Source organism: Bombus bifarius, unplaced genomic scaffold (genome assembly GCF_011952205.1).
Source record: "Bombus bifarius isolate JDL3187 unplaced genomic scaffold, Bbif_JDL3187 scf7180000008244, whole genome shotgun sequence".
Taxonomy (NCBI): domain Eukaryota; kingdom Metazoa; phylum Arthropoda; class Insecta; order Hymenoptera; family Apidae; genus Bombus; species Bombus bifarius.
In genome coordinates, this window is record NW_022884538.1 from 1 (window position 1) to 16255 (window position 16255).

Genomic DNA, 16255 nt, shown 5'->3' on the forward strand with positions numbered 1-16255 from the left:
ATTGTATGAAAATAATAACAACAAGATTGTATACAAATAACAATGATATCATTGTGTACACAACAATAATAGGATTGTGTACACATAGCAAAACAATAACATTGTAAGAAAATAATAACAACAAGATTGTATACAAATAACAGTGATAACATTGTGTACACATAGCGAAATAATAACATTGTGTACACAACAATAATAGGATTGTGTACACATAGCAAAACAATAACATTGCATGAAAATAATAACAACAGGATTGTATACAAATAACAGTGATACCATTGTGTACACATAGCGAAATAATAACATTGTGTACACAACAATAATAGGATTGTGTACACATAGCAAAACAATAACATTGCATGAAAATAATAACAACAGGATTGTATACAAATAACAATGATATCATTGTGTACACAACAATAATAGGATTGTGTACACATAGCAAAACAATAACATTGTATGAAAATAATAATAACAAGATTGTATACAGATAACAGTGATAACATTGTGTACACATAGCGAAATAATAACATTGTGTACACAACAATAATAGAATTGTGTACACATAGCAAAATAATAACATTGCATGAAAATAATAACAACAGGATTGTATACAAATACCAATGATATCATTGTGTACACATAGCAAAATAATAACATTGTATGAAAATAATAACAACAAGATTGTATACAAATGACAATGATATCATTGTGTACACAACAATAATAGGATTGTGTACACATAGCAAAACAATAACATTGTATGAAAATAATAACAACAAGATTGTATACAAATAACAATGATATCATTGTGTACACAACAATAATAGGATTGTGTACACATAGCAAAACAATAACATTGTATGAAAATAATAATAACAAGATTGTATACAGATAACAGTGATAACATTGTGTACACATAGCGAAATAATAACATTGTGTACACAACAATAATAGAATTGTGTACACATAGCAAAATAATAACATTGCATGAAAATAATAACAACAGGATTGTATACAAATACCAATGATATCATTGTGTACACATAGCAAAATAATAACATTGTATGAAAATAATAACAACAAGATTGTATACAAATAACAATGATATCATTGTGTACACAACAATAATAGGATTGTGTACACATAGCAAAACAATAACATTGTAAGAAAATAATAACAACAAGATTGTATACAAATAACAGTGATAACATTGTGTACACATAGCGAAATAATAACATTGTGTACACAACAATAATAGGATTGTGTACACATAGCAAAACAATAACATTGCATGAAAATAATAACAACAGGATTGTATACAAATAACAGTGATACCATTGTGTACACATAGCGAAATAATAACATTGTGTACACAACAATAATAGGATTGTGTACACATAGCAAAACAATAACATTGCATGAAAATAATAACAACAGGATTGTATACAAATAACAATGATATCATTGTGTACACAACAATAATAAGATTGTGTACACATAGCAAAACAATAACATTGTATGAAAATAATAATAACAAGATTGTATACTAATAACAATGATAACATTGTGTACACATAGCGAAATAATAACATTGTGTACACAACAATAATAGGATTGTGTACACATAGCAAAACAATAACATTGTATGAAAATAATAATAACAAGATTGTATACAGATAACAGTGATAACATTGTGTACACATAGCGAAATAATAACATTGTGTACACAACAATAATAGAATTGTGTACACATAGCAAAATAATAACATTGCATGAAAATAATAACAACAGGATTGTATACAAATACCAATGATATCATTGTGTACACATAGCAAAATAATAACATTGTATGAAAATAATAACAACAAGATTGTATACAAATAACAATGATATCATTGTGTACACAACAATAATAGGATTGTGTACACATAGCAAAACAATAACATTGTATGAAAATAATAACAACAAGATTGTATACAAATAACAATGATATCATTGTGTACACAACAATAATAGGATTGTGTACACATAGCAAAACAATAACATTGTATGAAAATAATAATAACAAGATTGTATACAGATAACAGTGATAACATTGTGTACACATAGCGAAATAATAACATTGTGTACACAACAATAATAGAATTGTGTACACATAGCAAAATAATAACATTGCATGAAAATAATAACAACAGGATTGTATACAAATACCAATGATATCATTGTGTACACATAGCAAAATAATAACATTGTATGAAAATAATAACAACAAGATTGTATACAAATAACAATGATATCATTGTGTACACAACAATAATAGGATTGTGTACACATAGCAAAACAATAACATTGCATGAAAATAATAACAACAGGATTGTATACAAATAACAATGATATCATTGTGTACACAACAATAATAGGATTGTGTACACATAGCAAAACAATAACATTGCATGAAAATAATAACAACAGGATTGTATACAAATAACAATGATATCATTGTGTACACAACAATAATAAGATTGTGTACACATAGCAAAACAATAACATTGTATGAAAATAATAACAACAAGATTGTATACAAATAACAGTGATAACATTGTGTACACATAGCGAAATAATAACATTGTGTACACAACAATAATAGGATTGTGTACACATAGCAAAACAATAACATTGCATGAAAATAATAACAACAGGATTGTATACAAATAACAGTGATACCATTGTGTACACATAGCGAAATAATAACATTGTGTACACAACAATAATAGGATTGTGTACACATAGCAAAACAATAACATTGTATGAAAATAATAACAACAAGATTGTATACAAATAACATTGATATCATTGTGTACACAACAATAATAGGATTGTGTACACATAGCAAAACAATAACATTGTATGAAAATAATAACAACAAGATTGTATACAAATAACAGTGATAACATTGTGTACACATAGCGAAATAATAACATTGTGTACACAACAATAATAGGATTGTGTACACATAGCAAAACAATAACATTGCATGAAAATAATAACAACAGGATTGTATACAAATAACAGTGATACCATTGTGTACACATAGCGAAATAATAACATTGTGTACACAACAATAATAGGATTGTGTACACATAGCAAAACAATAACATTGCATGAAAATAATAACAACAGGATTGTATACAAATAACAATGATATCATTGTGTACACAACAATAATAAGATTGTGTACACATAGCAAAACAATAACATTGTATGAAAATAATAATAACAAGATTGTATACTAATAACAATGATAACATTGTGTACACATAGCGAAATAATAACATTGTGTACACAACAATAATAGGATTGTGTACACATAGCAAAACAATAACATTGTATGAAAATAATAATAACAAGATTGTATACAGATAACAGTGATAACATTGTGTACACATAGCGAAATAATAACATTGTGTACACAACAATAATAGAATTGTGTACACATAGCAAAATAATAACATTGCATGAAAATAATAACAACAGGATTGTATACAAATACCAATGATATCATTGTGTACACATAGCAAAATAATAACATTGTATGAAAATAATAACAACAAGATTGTATACAAATAACAATGATATCATTGTGTACACAACAATAATAGGATTGTGTACACATAGCAAAACAATAACATTGTATGAAAATAATAACAACAAGATTGTATACAAATAACAATGATATCATTGTGTACACAACAATAATAGGATTGTGTACACATAGCAAAACAATAACATTGTATGAAAATAATAATAACAAGATTGTATACAGATAACAGTGATAACATTGTGTACACATAGCGAAATAATAACATTGTGTACACAACAATAATAGAATTGTGTACACATAGCAAAATAATAACATTGCATGAAAATAATAACAACAGGATTGTATACAAATACCAATGATATCATTGTGTACACATAGCAAAATAATAACATTGTATGAAAATAATAACAACAAGATTGTATACAAATAACAATGATATCATTGTGTACACAACAATAATAGGATTGTGTACACATAGCAAAACAATAACATTGTAAGAAAATAATAACAACAAGATTGTATACAAATAACAGTGATAACATTGTGTACACATAGCGAAATAATAACATTGTGTACACAACAATAATAGAATTATGTACACAAAGCAAAATAATAACATTGCATGAAAATAATAACAACAGGATTGTATACAAATACCAATGATATCATTGTGTACACATAGCAAAACAATAACATTGTAAGAAAATAATAACAACAAGATTGTATACAAATAACAGTGATAACATTGTGTACACATAGCGAAATAATAACATTGTGTACACAACAATAATAGGATTGTGTACACATAGCAAAACAATAACATTGCATGAAAATAATAACAACAGGATTGTATACAAATAACAATGATATCATTGTGTACACATAGCGAAATAATAACATTGTGTACACAACAATAATAAGATTGTGTACACATAGCAAAACAATAACATTGCATGAAAATAATAACAACAAGATTGTGTACAAATAACAATGATAACATTGTGTACACAACAATAATAGGATTGTGTACACATAGCAAAACAATAACATTGTAGGAAAATAATAACAACAAGATTGTATACAAATAACAATGATACCATTGTGTACACAACAATAATAGGATTGTGTACACATAGCAAAACAATAACATTGTAGGAAAATAATAACAACAAGATTGTATACAAATAACAATGATATCATTGTGTACACAACAATAATAGGATTGTGTACACATAGCAAAACAATAACATTGTAGGAAAATAATAACAACAAGATTGTATACAAATAACAATGATATCATTGTGTACACAACAATAATAGGATTGTGTACACATAGCAAAATAATAACATTGTATGAAAATAATAATAACAAGATTGTATACAAATAACAATAATAGGATTGCGTACACATAGCACAATAATAACATCGTATGCAGATATATATATATATATATAATATATGCAGCAAAATAATAACATTGTACACACAACAATAATAGGATTGTGTACATACAACAACAATAACATTGTGCACAGCTAGCAAATAATAACATTGCATGCAAATAACAACAATAACATTGTACACAGATAACAATAATAAAATCGTATACAAATAACAGTACTAAAATTCTATACACACGATACTAATAACATTGTGCGCGAAGTAGGAAACGACGAAGCAATCTCAGTTAAATCGTACGCGTTGCAGTTAGTTATTTGGAAGGGTTTGTCTTGCAACGTTATCAAAGTGTCCGGAGGAATAGATTAAACTAATTCGATCTGTCTGCTGCAGCGTTGAAAAAGATGCTAACGCCGGGACGATCGGGATCAATCAGTCCCGCGGAGATCGGCAATGTACCGGACACGAAGGATCCTGGGGCAACAGGAAATGGTTCGGGAACTTACATGCGTGGTGCGCGCAGCCCAGGCTCCTACGAGGGCGACGACAGGGCGAAAGAGTTCCTTTCGACCGGGAGAGCCGGAAGGAGGAATGCCCTGACGGAGATTTTGGGCCGCCACGCTGAACCTGCGATGTTGGATCTGCCGGATCGATTCGAAGAGCTTTCCATGGAGACAGGTTAGCCATACGACAAATATACTTAAACTTAAGCTTATGGAAGCATCCGAATGCTCGCAGACACCGCTCCTTTCTTTCGTTTTTTCATTCTTATCGTTCCTACTTTTAATTTATTACGGACGTAAGAAGCCACGTCCAGAGGGACCCAAAAATCTGGTCGTTTGAAAATTAGCACTCTCTAAACTTGTAACTCTAAAATTGTCTTCCTTGCCTCAGCCACCTCCTCCGGGAGTCATCCTTTTGATCAAAGGTCTTCAAGGTTGCTGATTGCCCCGCTTCTCTAAAAAAACAACACCCAATCGGTGCATCTCAGACATCTCGCGTCTCTCTCGTAGAAATTTGCCTTTTCTAGAGCGGATGCGAGGTGATTCGAGGAATCGTCGAAGGTGGCCTCTCCGGTGACCGTGAGAAAATTCCTTGTCTGAAGTCTGAAGAATTGAGACGCCGGTACTTGACGCCAGCGCTTGACGCCAGTGCTCGAGGCCAGTCGAGACCCTTCGGAATCCTTAATTTATGGCACGGCTGTATGTGGCAAGAACCGATGCGACCTTTCTACGTGCAAAGTGTCTGTTCAATCTGTGCAATCGCCCAGGGACTCCAAACTAAACGCCACAGCCGTGTCATAAAGCGTATATCGGAAAAAGGGCTGTTCGAATTTATTTCTTGGAGAAAGTATATGATCTTTTTATATTGTTTTAGTTCTTATTCGTTTTATGGATCTTTGTTCGAAACGAGCACCGTAGTACGCCGGTACTCGCTTGTATTATCGTTGAATCAAGGCCGATTCTGCCATTTTCTTAATATTCAGATGCTCTGGCCTTCGCTCGCTTACTATGCATGAGCCTTTATTACTCTTGACATAATGTAAAGTTACACTTTAATCAGAAATAATGGACGTAAGAAGAATGACGATATTTCTTGTTTCACTACGGTGGAACGTGAACATGCTCTATTTTTAATCAGCATCGTTCCTCATCGAACCTCTAATTTTATTTATGGAATAAATGGAATTCATAATCCTATGTAATTCTAATTAGTTACGTAATGGCTATGGATAGTTCTGTAATTCTAACTGTAACTAGCAAAATGTGTTCCACGTCATAAAATGACTAGAAATTAAACTTCATATCCTTTCTCACGCGCTACCTTTCTGAATCGCCCTTTCTGAAAATCGCAATTTGTCTCGGAGACACTCGGCAATTCTAATTTTGGTCTGGTAACACATAGATATTTCCCCGGCAGTCTGTACCGTTTCTTACATCGTTCTCAATCGATCGTGTAATTAATAATACGATTAATAATTCGACGTGTTTCCTGTGTCCAATCTGCTCAAGACAGATCGGCTGTATAGATCGTTTGCTACAGCGTTTCCACGATTGTACAGTCTCTTTCTCAACTAGTTAGTTCCATTTCGTAGGACTCAACAGGACGTACTTGACACGACGAGATATATATTTCGTCTTAGCCGGTTAAGAGACTAATCGTCTGACTGTCACGAATTAGTTGCAGGTCAATCGAGCAGTGGTGGGCAAGATCCGAATTCGCCAGGCACCTCGAAACAACAGGGTTGACACGGCCCCTGGTTTCGTTCTATGAATACCTCGGTCGCAACATCGACGGGACGTGCCATTGACGGGAAACGCAGCAGCAACAAAAGAACTGGTTGTTTGAAGTTGCACGAGAAACGAGTTGCTGAAACACGCAGCATCGGGCCGTCACTCGATGTCACGCTCGGCCTCCAACTTCACGCATCGTTTATCTCGTCGTTACGTTGGCGAATACGCCGGTGTGGTTGCTCCTTGAAAGCCAGCTGCACACGTGCGCTACTGTAGGCATGTGATTTAACGCGAGTGTGGAGAGCACGCTATTGGAAACGAGCGTCGCAGCTCGTGTTGTTAGTAACGAACAGAGACATATTCACAATATGCATTGAAATAGCCACGATTAGTTAGCAAGTTTGATATTATTGAAGCAACAACGTCGCAGACAATTCAGCAGCTCTTGCGACGCGTCGTTAATAAAAGTAGGCGACGCGCTCTGGAAAAAAGAGAGCACCGCGAGAAAATGGTTTTTCCAAACGCGTTTAGAATTACACGCTTTACAGTGGCGGATGAACGAATATTTCTTTTTTTTTTTTATTGCAAGTGCGTTCTCGAGTTGCACTCTCCGAGGTTCTTAGAGCGACCACTGTGAGAATAGTCAGTGGGACAAACGAGTACGCGCTTTGCCAGGATCTTCTTTTTGTGACATGTTCGCTGTACTTCATAAATCGTGTTGCGATCTTTTCACGCTGTACTTGCGACAAAGTAGGATAAAGTCTGTCTTCAGCTGTTTCACGGCTTTCCGGGAACAGGAGAGCGAACGAAGACGCCTCTTCCTCCTGTCGAGGAAAATGGTCGGTTTTCTCATTTCCTAAAGATGTTTCTTAACTTGTATTAATGTAATAGACTGCGAACTTTCGTGCATTTTTACATCTTTACGAATGGAGCTAAAGAAACGAGCCTTTGTTTCGTCTCTACTGAACATTAGAGTAAATATCTTGCTTTGGATACTTAACATACTGTTGGATATACGCGTCAAAATAAATGCACAAAAATCCGCAGTCCGACATTAAATAATCGTCCGCTCTTTCGTTCTCGGTTAATGACTAATTGTCAAATTGCGAAGTCAATAATTGTTCTAGAAAATCGAGGTTGTCTCGTTGCGCGTGTAGTTCTGTCCTATAAAGAAAAACATGAAAATGTCGAGATAGATCTCGTCGCACCTTAATCTCTTTCTACCAGAGCACGTCGTGTACGTGTGCGTATAGTTGGAGAATCGCACGATGGGAAACACTTGCTGTCTGTCTCACGGGATAAATCTTTCGTGTCGTGACGTCGTGAATGTTGTATACCGATAGGTCAGCGTGTTTGTACGTGTGTATGCCCCCATGGGCACCTCGTGAATTGCGAATATGGTTCACAGAAACGAGTATGATCCTTTGTATAAATTTGTCGGGTTCTGTTACCACTGGAGATATCTTACAAATTCTCGGTCTGTTTCCTTTCCTTTTTTTGCATCGTGGTACGCGTAAATATCATATTATACATTTAGGAATTGAAAGTTCGATACAAGATACGCAGTTTTGTACAAATATTCGTTATACAAACATTGGCCTATTGACAAACACACGCGCAGAGATGTATTTTTATTTATCATCAGAAATCATGTTATGTATTCTCTGAAATTCTCGTATTTCTACAAATGCGTGTGATTTGTTACATGCCTAAAGATTATTTATAACGCTTAGTAATTTAATTGTGGCAACGAAATTGTCTTGCACCGTAATTAACTCTAGATGTGCTTTGAATACATCCATGAAATACTATAGCGATGCAAACAGAATTACCTCCATCTGAAATCGTTTTCTTAGGATTTTCAATTGAAAACAATTCATGTTATATTAATATTCGTTTACAGCAATGCTGTTTAATCTCGTACCACAAAACTGCTAATGTGAAACAAGATCATCAACAGACTCGCATAAATACAACATGTTCCATTGCATCTAATTTGTGAAAATATCGATAAAGTCATTAACGGATCTGAGACATATACTGCTGGTCAAGATAGAAAACTAAAAATAGGTCTTTTCTTCTGAGAATATTTCCAGGATTCAAGGATAATCCTCCGCGCTGTTAATATTGTGGAGAACAGTGTATATCGCAGTTGTCCTAATTAAATTACACTGTAATTTAATTACTTAATGTATAGTAATTACGTAACGGAAACCTTTTCATTTAGTTCGATTTGTAATCACAAATTACTTCGATCACGAGTGTAATTGAATTATTTTGCAATTATAATTCTCGAAGCAATTCAATTGTAATTTCGCACAACTCCGATGCAAATTATTTATTTCAATGCTTAAACTTCGCTTTTCTTAGTTGCGAATAATCGATAATTAAATTAATGACGAATAGTAATTATGGAAAAACTTCAATCGTTTAATACTATTGAAATTTCTGTCGAAAACAATGTACAGTAAGTTAATTGTGTACAAAATACATAATTCTTAGCTATGTCGATATAAGGGCTTGTACAGATGATACTGAGAATAATGTGTCTTTGAATTACCGAATTGTAAATATATGTATGTACTGCGTGCAGTGTTGGGCATTATTGAATTATTTAAATAAGAAGTATCTTATTTAAATAAGAAATTTCGTTCTTATTCGCAATTAAAACGTTATTTCAATTTCTTATTTGTTATTTAATAGGTAAATGAAATTTTGCCCAGCACCGTATACGCGGCAGAATGTTTAGCACGTAACAAGAAACGACTGACGAACGATCTCCTGTAAAGAAACTGTTTTTTAGCGTTATGCTATTTTATCGCGTAAGACGTAAAATTTTAACGCCATGAGTAACGATATTGTTTCACGTATATCGAATTTTTGCTACAATTTAAATACGATAAACTTATGTATGTATGTATATTGTTACTAAATAAGGCGAGGCACACAAGTGAACAGCATCGAGCTCCTGACAGTATTTGTGTATGTAACTGGTAATTAATCTAAGGGATAAATATAATGTATAAGTAATAGAAAATTAATTCCAACTCGACGCTTGTAATAATGTTTTACACTTTAATTGTACCGGTGGGAGGAAAGTTGAATTTACGTAATTTATACGTAATTTAATCCAATAATTGTTCGAAATGTATCTTCTTAAGGTCGCTGTAGACGTTGAAACACGTTGCGATGCTTAGAGTCCGCGTAAAATCCGCATTACCGACTCCTCTCAATGTACCGACGTTGAAACACGTGTCTGAAAATGTTTGATCATATTCCGATAGGAGGTATGTCGGTTGTAGAAAATAGAAAATTTAAGAAAAGCAGAAAATGGGCAAGAAGATAATCAATCGCGTGATTCTGCTTTTCGATCGCATCAACTTCGCCCAACGATCGACGAACGAAATGCAACGACGAGGGTGTACCGTAAATTACATTCAACGTCGATGCTGCCCTCTGTGCGTTGAAATTTCCATTCCAAATACGATCTACCTTACCAACTAACGCGGGATTGCGATCGTTGCAGCGGTATAAGTTGCTTCCGATGCCGATGCACCGCAACATGTTTCAACGCGCATAGAAATCTTCACGAGATATGTTCTTCGAGGTTAATCCGATGAAGACACCAGCGAACGATTTTTACGCGAATGTTTGGATATCTTCGGATATCAGTAATAGACTCAATTATCAGCTCCGTTTTATTTTTTTAGGTGCTTGGAAAATCTCTGAACATTTTTGCGAAGCCCTGCGAATGTACACCGCATTGTCTGCGAGATGTCAAGAGGACAAATTGATCGTCGTACTAGTACTAACATCGTGAAATTTTCAAGGAAATTTTGATAATAATTGATGGGCTTGAAACTTAGGATAGCGTTAGTTAATGACGGAAAAGGAACTAATTGCGGTTTGTTCGGATAAGCGTGTATTCACTGGACGAGAGTCTCCTATTTATGCAATGTAAAAATTATGTTTGGTATCGATGGCGCCCTCTGCACGTTGAAAGCCGCGTGTCTACGGGACTTTGCTCGCCAACCAAGACGGGAAGCGTCGATAAAAGTTGCCGTTTGATGGTGATTCGCCGATATCAAACTACATGCATCGTAACGTGTAATCACGAGACCTAAGTGTCGATGCATGCGCCGCAACGTGGCTCAACGTGTACAGAGGCCTTTAGCGATAAGGACACGAGCACAGATAACGGTCTATGATACGACCGGACTATTATTAATAAATAATAAATGTCGATCGATGAAAAATCTTGTCGAAACGTGTACAAGCATGTACAATAACGGCCTTCGCGATTAAGTTCATTATTTAAAACTACTGTGTCTAGCGAATAAACACGACTGTAACAATGTATGCCACTCGTATATGGGAACAGAACATAAATATAATTCGTATGTGTGATTCGGCCGACACCTTGTTTCATCCCACTTTTGCTTTTTTTTTCTCCGATCGCTCTTCTATGATAACCATCTCTTCGCTTTGAAAACAGCTACAATTATTCGGCAAATATAATCGTAGCAAACAAACCCGAGTGCATGTACAGGATGTAACAAAACACGTGGAACCTACTTGGCGGCCTGAAACACACCGGAAAATGTTCTGTCTGCCTTCGTCAAACGTCTTACTGCCAGAATTCACGCACCATAGTCCTGCTGTTGATTCGAGAGAATCTTCTTCGCTCTACCTGTTGCTTAACAAATGAACGAACCGAAGACGACGAATCATCCGTTCGCTCGTCGACAGGGGAATGATTTCTGGCGTTTGCCGAGTTGGTTGAAAAGCTCGCTCTAGTTTCAACCCTGGGTCTCCACGTTTTTAACAAGTTTGCTCCGCTTATTTTAACATTCGCTAAATCTCATAGACAAATACGGATAGAGCACACGTTTACACGAACATTTTTCATTGTTTGTTTTAGCTGTACAATCGGCTGGCGATCTTCTGTTGTTATACCCTGTGAAACCGTTCCACCACCGGAGAACCATCGTTCGAGCGATCGTCGTCTGGCGACTGTTCACGCAACATGAATATTTGATCGGAATATGACTGCTAATTGTATCCTGGAAATGAAATGTAATTTGCTGACACTAGGGGCTCGGTGATAATCTCCTATGATTTACATATTATACATACACACACGTGAAACGTGAAACGTGGATTTTCGCGGCAGATAAACATTCGAGGAAAATGTAATCACAATTTGCAGAAGTAGCGCTTCGGCCATTGCTTCTATTGCTTTAAGGTTTCCTGTGAAAATGATGTTATCGAAAAGTCGTAACAGTGATATTATTTCCAGCTCCTAACTTTCTTATTAACTAACGTCGTTCGCGTTCGTTCAGTATGTCTACGGTCAAAGAAGAAATTTCGAAGTTGCGATCTTGCAGGGGACGCGATACATGGTGTGCGGTGCGTTTATCGGTACCCAAGGCTACGAGGAAGAACGATATTAAAGTGGGTCGGAATTACGAGACAAGGTCCACATACGCGCCCCTTTTCATTCCAAGCAAATGCAAGCGGCGTGACAATGGAAAAAATTCTGTTTACACAGCCTGTCAGCTTGTCGTTTGTTCGCCTACGTATACGGAATACTACTGGAACGAAAGAGAAACCGAAGCACCGAGTCTCTACGTCGCGATGAATAAACATCGTTAGAGCTCGTACGAAACTACAGATGACTTTGATTTGTTTTTGTTTCGTCGTGTATCTTCTCTCTTCGCGCGATATTTACCATTATTCGCTGGTATTTACTTTCGGTTTATGTCGGATCATAGAAAAACGCGGCTACCGATTGCAGAACGAAGCGTAATCGCAAGCCAAATTTAATCGCAGCAGTTTGCCAGTATTTTGGAAAACTAAGACTAAGCGGCGATCCTGCGCGTGGAAGGAAAATATTCCAAATGTCGACCTTGGCCATATATTTCAAGGCCATCGAAATTTCCTGCACCGCGTAATTACCAAGAATTATCACCATATGCATAATTAATATGGTAGGCGACGATTCCGTGGATAATCTAAACTTGTATAGGTATTAATATCAACGACGCACCACTTAATAAGCACGTGTCCTCCCAATTTCTTGTTTTCCTTTCCGATTAACGACAAAGGGATCGATTCATTCCACTGGTCTGCTGTAGCACGCGAACTTCCATGTAGAGACACGTGTGTTAAATTAAACGAGAAATATTGGTTCCAAAAGCTTCGATACGTTCGAGCATCACTTCGCGCTTCTTTGAGATGTTCCTTCATTTTGCTGACTTTGGCGTTTACATTGCATCGGCTGCACACTGACTTTCAGTCAACTAAACGCGCGTGAAAGCTCGTACGTCCGACCAGCAGTCCAGTCGAGACTGTTTATAAAGTACACAGGGGTAAAAAACGTAATTCGTGCTTTCGTAAGCGGCATGTAATGTAATTCAGCATGTAACGTAGCACGGAAATATCGTATTTCTAGCATAGTGTACACGTATGCACGTATAACTGATATAGATCATCTTCGAATAAATATATCGTGTTGTCACGAAGCGACTTCTGGATCTCCGTCAAGCCTGCTGTTTTTACGTCAATGTGAAAGGTTTACGTTCGATTAAACGAAGAACGATTCATCAGAAGGCGAAAGTATGAATATTCGCGTTAGATTCAAGGATACGTAAAAGAGCATGTAAAGTATGTTTTATGATTCAGATAGCTTGGGAAGATTAATACAATCAACGTTGTTCGCGTCTCGCGACTTAATTGATGCCCGCTATTATCAAGATAATTAATGTTTTATTTTCCTCTTTTAATGGAACCTCGCTATCTTTCGTGTGTTGGAGCGAACGCGAAACTAAATTTAGCCGCGCCCTGTATTTAACGTAACTCGGAGCTCACGTTTGCTCCTCGTTTAAAAAGCATGAAATATTATAATTTCTTAACCGACGTGGGTATAAAAGGAAAGCCGAACAGGTGAAAAGAGGTAAAATGGGTAGTCGGTATTTCGGCGTGTTCTCGTTACAAAATTGCCTTATTCCACGTTCGTCGTATTAAAGCGCGTCATTAGCTACGTGTACCGTGCTGATTAGCGACGGTTAAATGCGATCGTAGAAAAGTTTATCGTTTTGGATAAATTTGAGATTCCTCAGAAAAGGCTTCTCGATATTCTTCGTATTACCAGAGCGTTCTTATGGCGTTCTGGCGAGTTTGTCCCGGTTTCGCCAGGTTCCTTCGCGAACGATCGACACGCGTCGATTGCCACCGGATGGAGGTTCCGCGAGTAAGTTTCGCGTGGCCAATCTGGATCCTGTCGAAAACGATCCGGTCTCTTCTATCGAAGGATCTTCCCATCGCGTGCCAACTGTTGGTGAGTGTTCTCAGCGTTCCGCCTGCGGTTCCACGCTTGTTCGCCTCTTTGCTTGCCAATTGGCAAATTTTTCGTATCATTTTTTATTTGCTTTCGCGCTACTGCCAATTTTCATTAGGACGATTCTTCGAGATTTTTAAGCCTCATCTCTGAGATATCGTGGTGCATCCACTGCCATTCGTACGATTTTTGCAATTCTTTGCACCGCTTTCATCTTTGCTATTTGACCTGTCTGTAAGTCCAGACAGGTTTCATTAACGGTGCTTGGGTCGTCGGTTCGTCGTCTGATCTGGCAAAATGTTTCCATACAAATTGGAACGAGATATTTCTTCATTCTCGCCGAGTCGATCGAGAGGAACGTTGAAACGCTTCTCAAGCACGAAACGTTAAGAAAGTTCTCGTAATAACTCAGAGACACGAAGTTTTACATAAATACCTGTAGCGTGAAAATAGCTTTCCTATGAAAATTATTTATTAGCGTATGTGTACAGTATCGTAGATGATGGAAGGGTGATCAACGATCAGGAGCGAACGTGTTAAACGGCACGACTCTCTCACGCGTTCCTTCGAAACGATGGGACAGCAAACATATGATTGATGCATCGCTATACCGACGAATACAGCAACAAATTATTAAAGATTCAAGTGGACAGCACGGAAACAAGAAACGAGGAAAACGCCGCTCGACGTTTCTTTTCAGAATCGAGCTATTAATATGTAATCGTGCCAGCGACTATGAAAGTAACGTTAAATGAAAATTGCCTTTTTGTCGATAAACGCTACCTAAAGAAAAAAGCGTTGCATCCAAATATATATATATATATTAATTTTATAAAACAGCAAAATAGAATTACGAAATCTAATAGAACCTACGTTTAACGAACAAACTTTTCGCGCATGTGTACGAATAAATTTCGCTAAATTTCATTTGCGTAAGGAGCTTTACAGCGAAAAGAGCAGTAAAATCGATCGATCTCGAGCTTCACGATGGAATTGAATCGTATTGCAAAGTTTCGCGACTTCTATACTGCACAAGGGAACCGTGTACAACCGTCGAATTTTATTAAGTTTGCTTTGTACGGTACGTTCCATATTAAAATATAAAATCTACCACTATCTTTTCATAAAAAGGGCTTCCTTGTTTTATCAAAGACAGATTCACACACTCGAATTTTTGTCGGTCATCATCCTTCCTTATCTACGATATTAACTTTCCAATAGAGGGATTTCATATCGAACAGATCACGCGTGAAACGATGAAATAACGATCGACGATGAGAAACACGATGAATCGATAATTTTCCTCAAAAACACTGAACTGCCAATTAACGTTATCGGTGCAACGTCTAACGCAATAAAAAGAGCCGAGCAAGGAATTTGCGTCTATTAAATGCGAAGGTAACAAAAGTCCATGCTTCTTCCTTTTGCTCACCTGATAGTCGATCGAATATCGAGTCTTCGAGGAAGTCAGGGGGCAGACGATAGGCGAATTAGCGCGACAGCGTTGGAATTCTGTTTGAAAGTGGAAGAGGAACGAGCCAAAGCGAAGATGTAAAATTTCTGTTCAAAGAGGAATTCTCGTTAAATTAGGAAACAGGACGGCGAGATTCGAAGAGAATCGGAAAGTTGAGTACCCTCGCTGAGACGAGCGAGCGTATCCAGCACTGTTCGCAGCGAGC

At 36.3% G+C, this 16255-nt stretch overlaps 1 protein-coding gene across 1 annotated transcript; it reads left to right on the plus strand.

The window, feature by feature from the left end:
* Positions 1 to 5279: 5279 nt before the first annotated feature.
* On the plus strand, positions 5280 to 11650 carry LOC117211801. The gene is made up of 2 exons (XM_033456018.1): positions 5280 to 5681; positions 7185 to 11650. The coding sequence occupies exons 1-2, from the start codon at positions 5408 to 5410 to the stop codon at positions 7250 to 7252; spliced, it is 342 nt and encodes a 113-aa protein (XP_033311909.1). The 5' UTR covers positions 5280 to 5407; the 3' UTR covers positions 7253 to 11650.
* Positions 11651 to 16255: the final 4605 nt, after the last annotated feature.

Bases quoted from the DNA above. Each gene is read 5' to 3' on its own strand.
- LOC117211801 (XM_033456018.1), top strand. From the start codon at position 5,408: ATGCTAACGCCGGGACGATCGGGATCAATCAGTCCCGCGGAGATCGGC. The intron at 5,682-7,184 runs GTTAGCCATACG...GTCACGAATTAG, and splicing joins AGAGCTTTCCATGGAGACAG to TTGCAGGTCAATCGAGCAGT.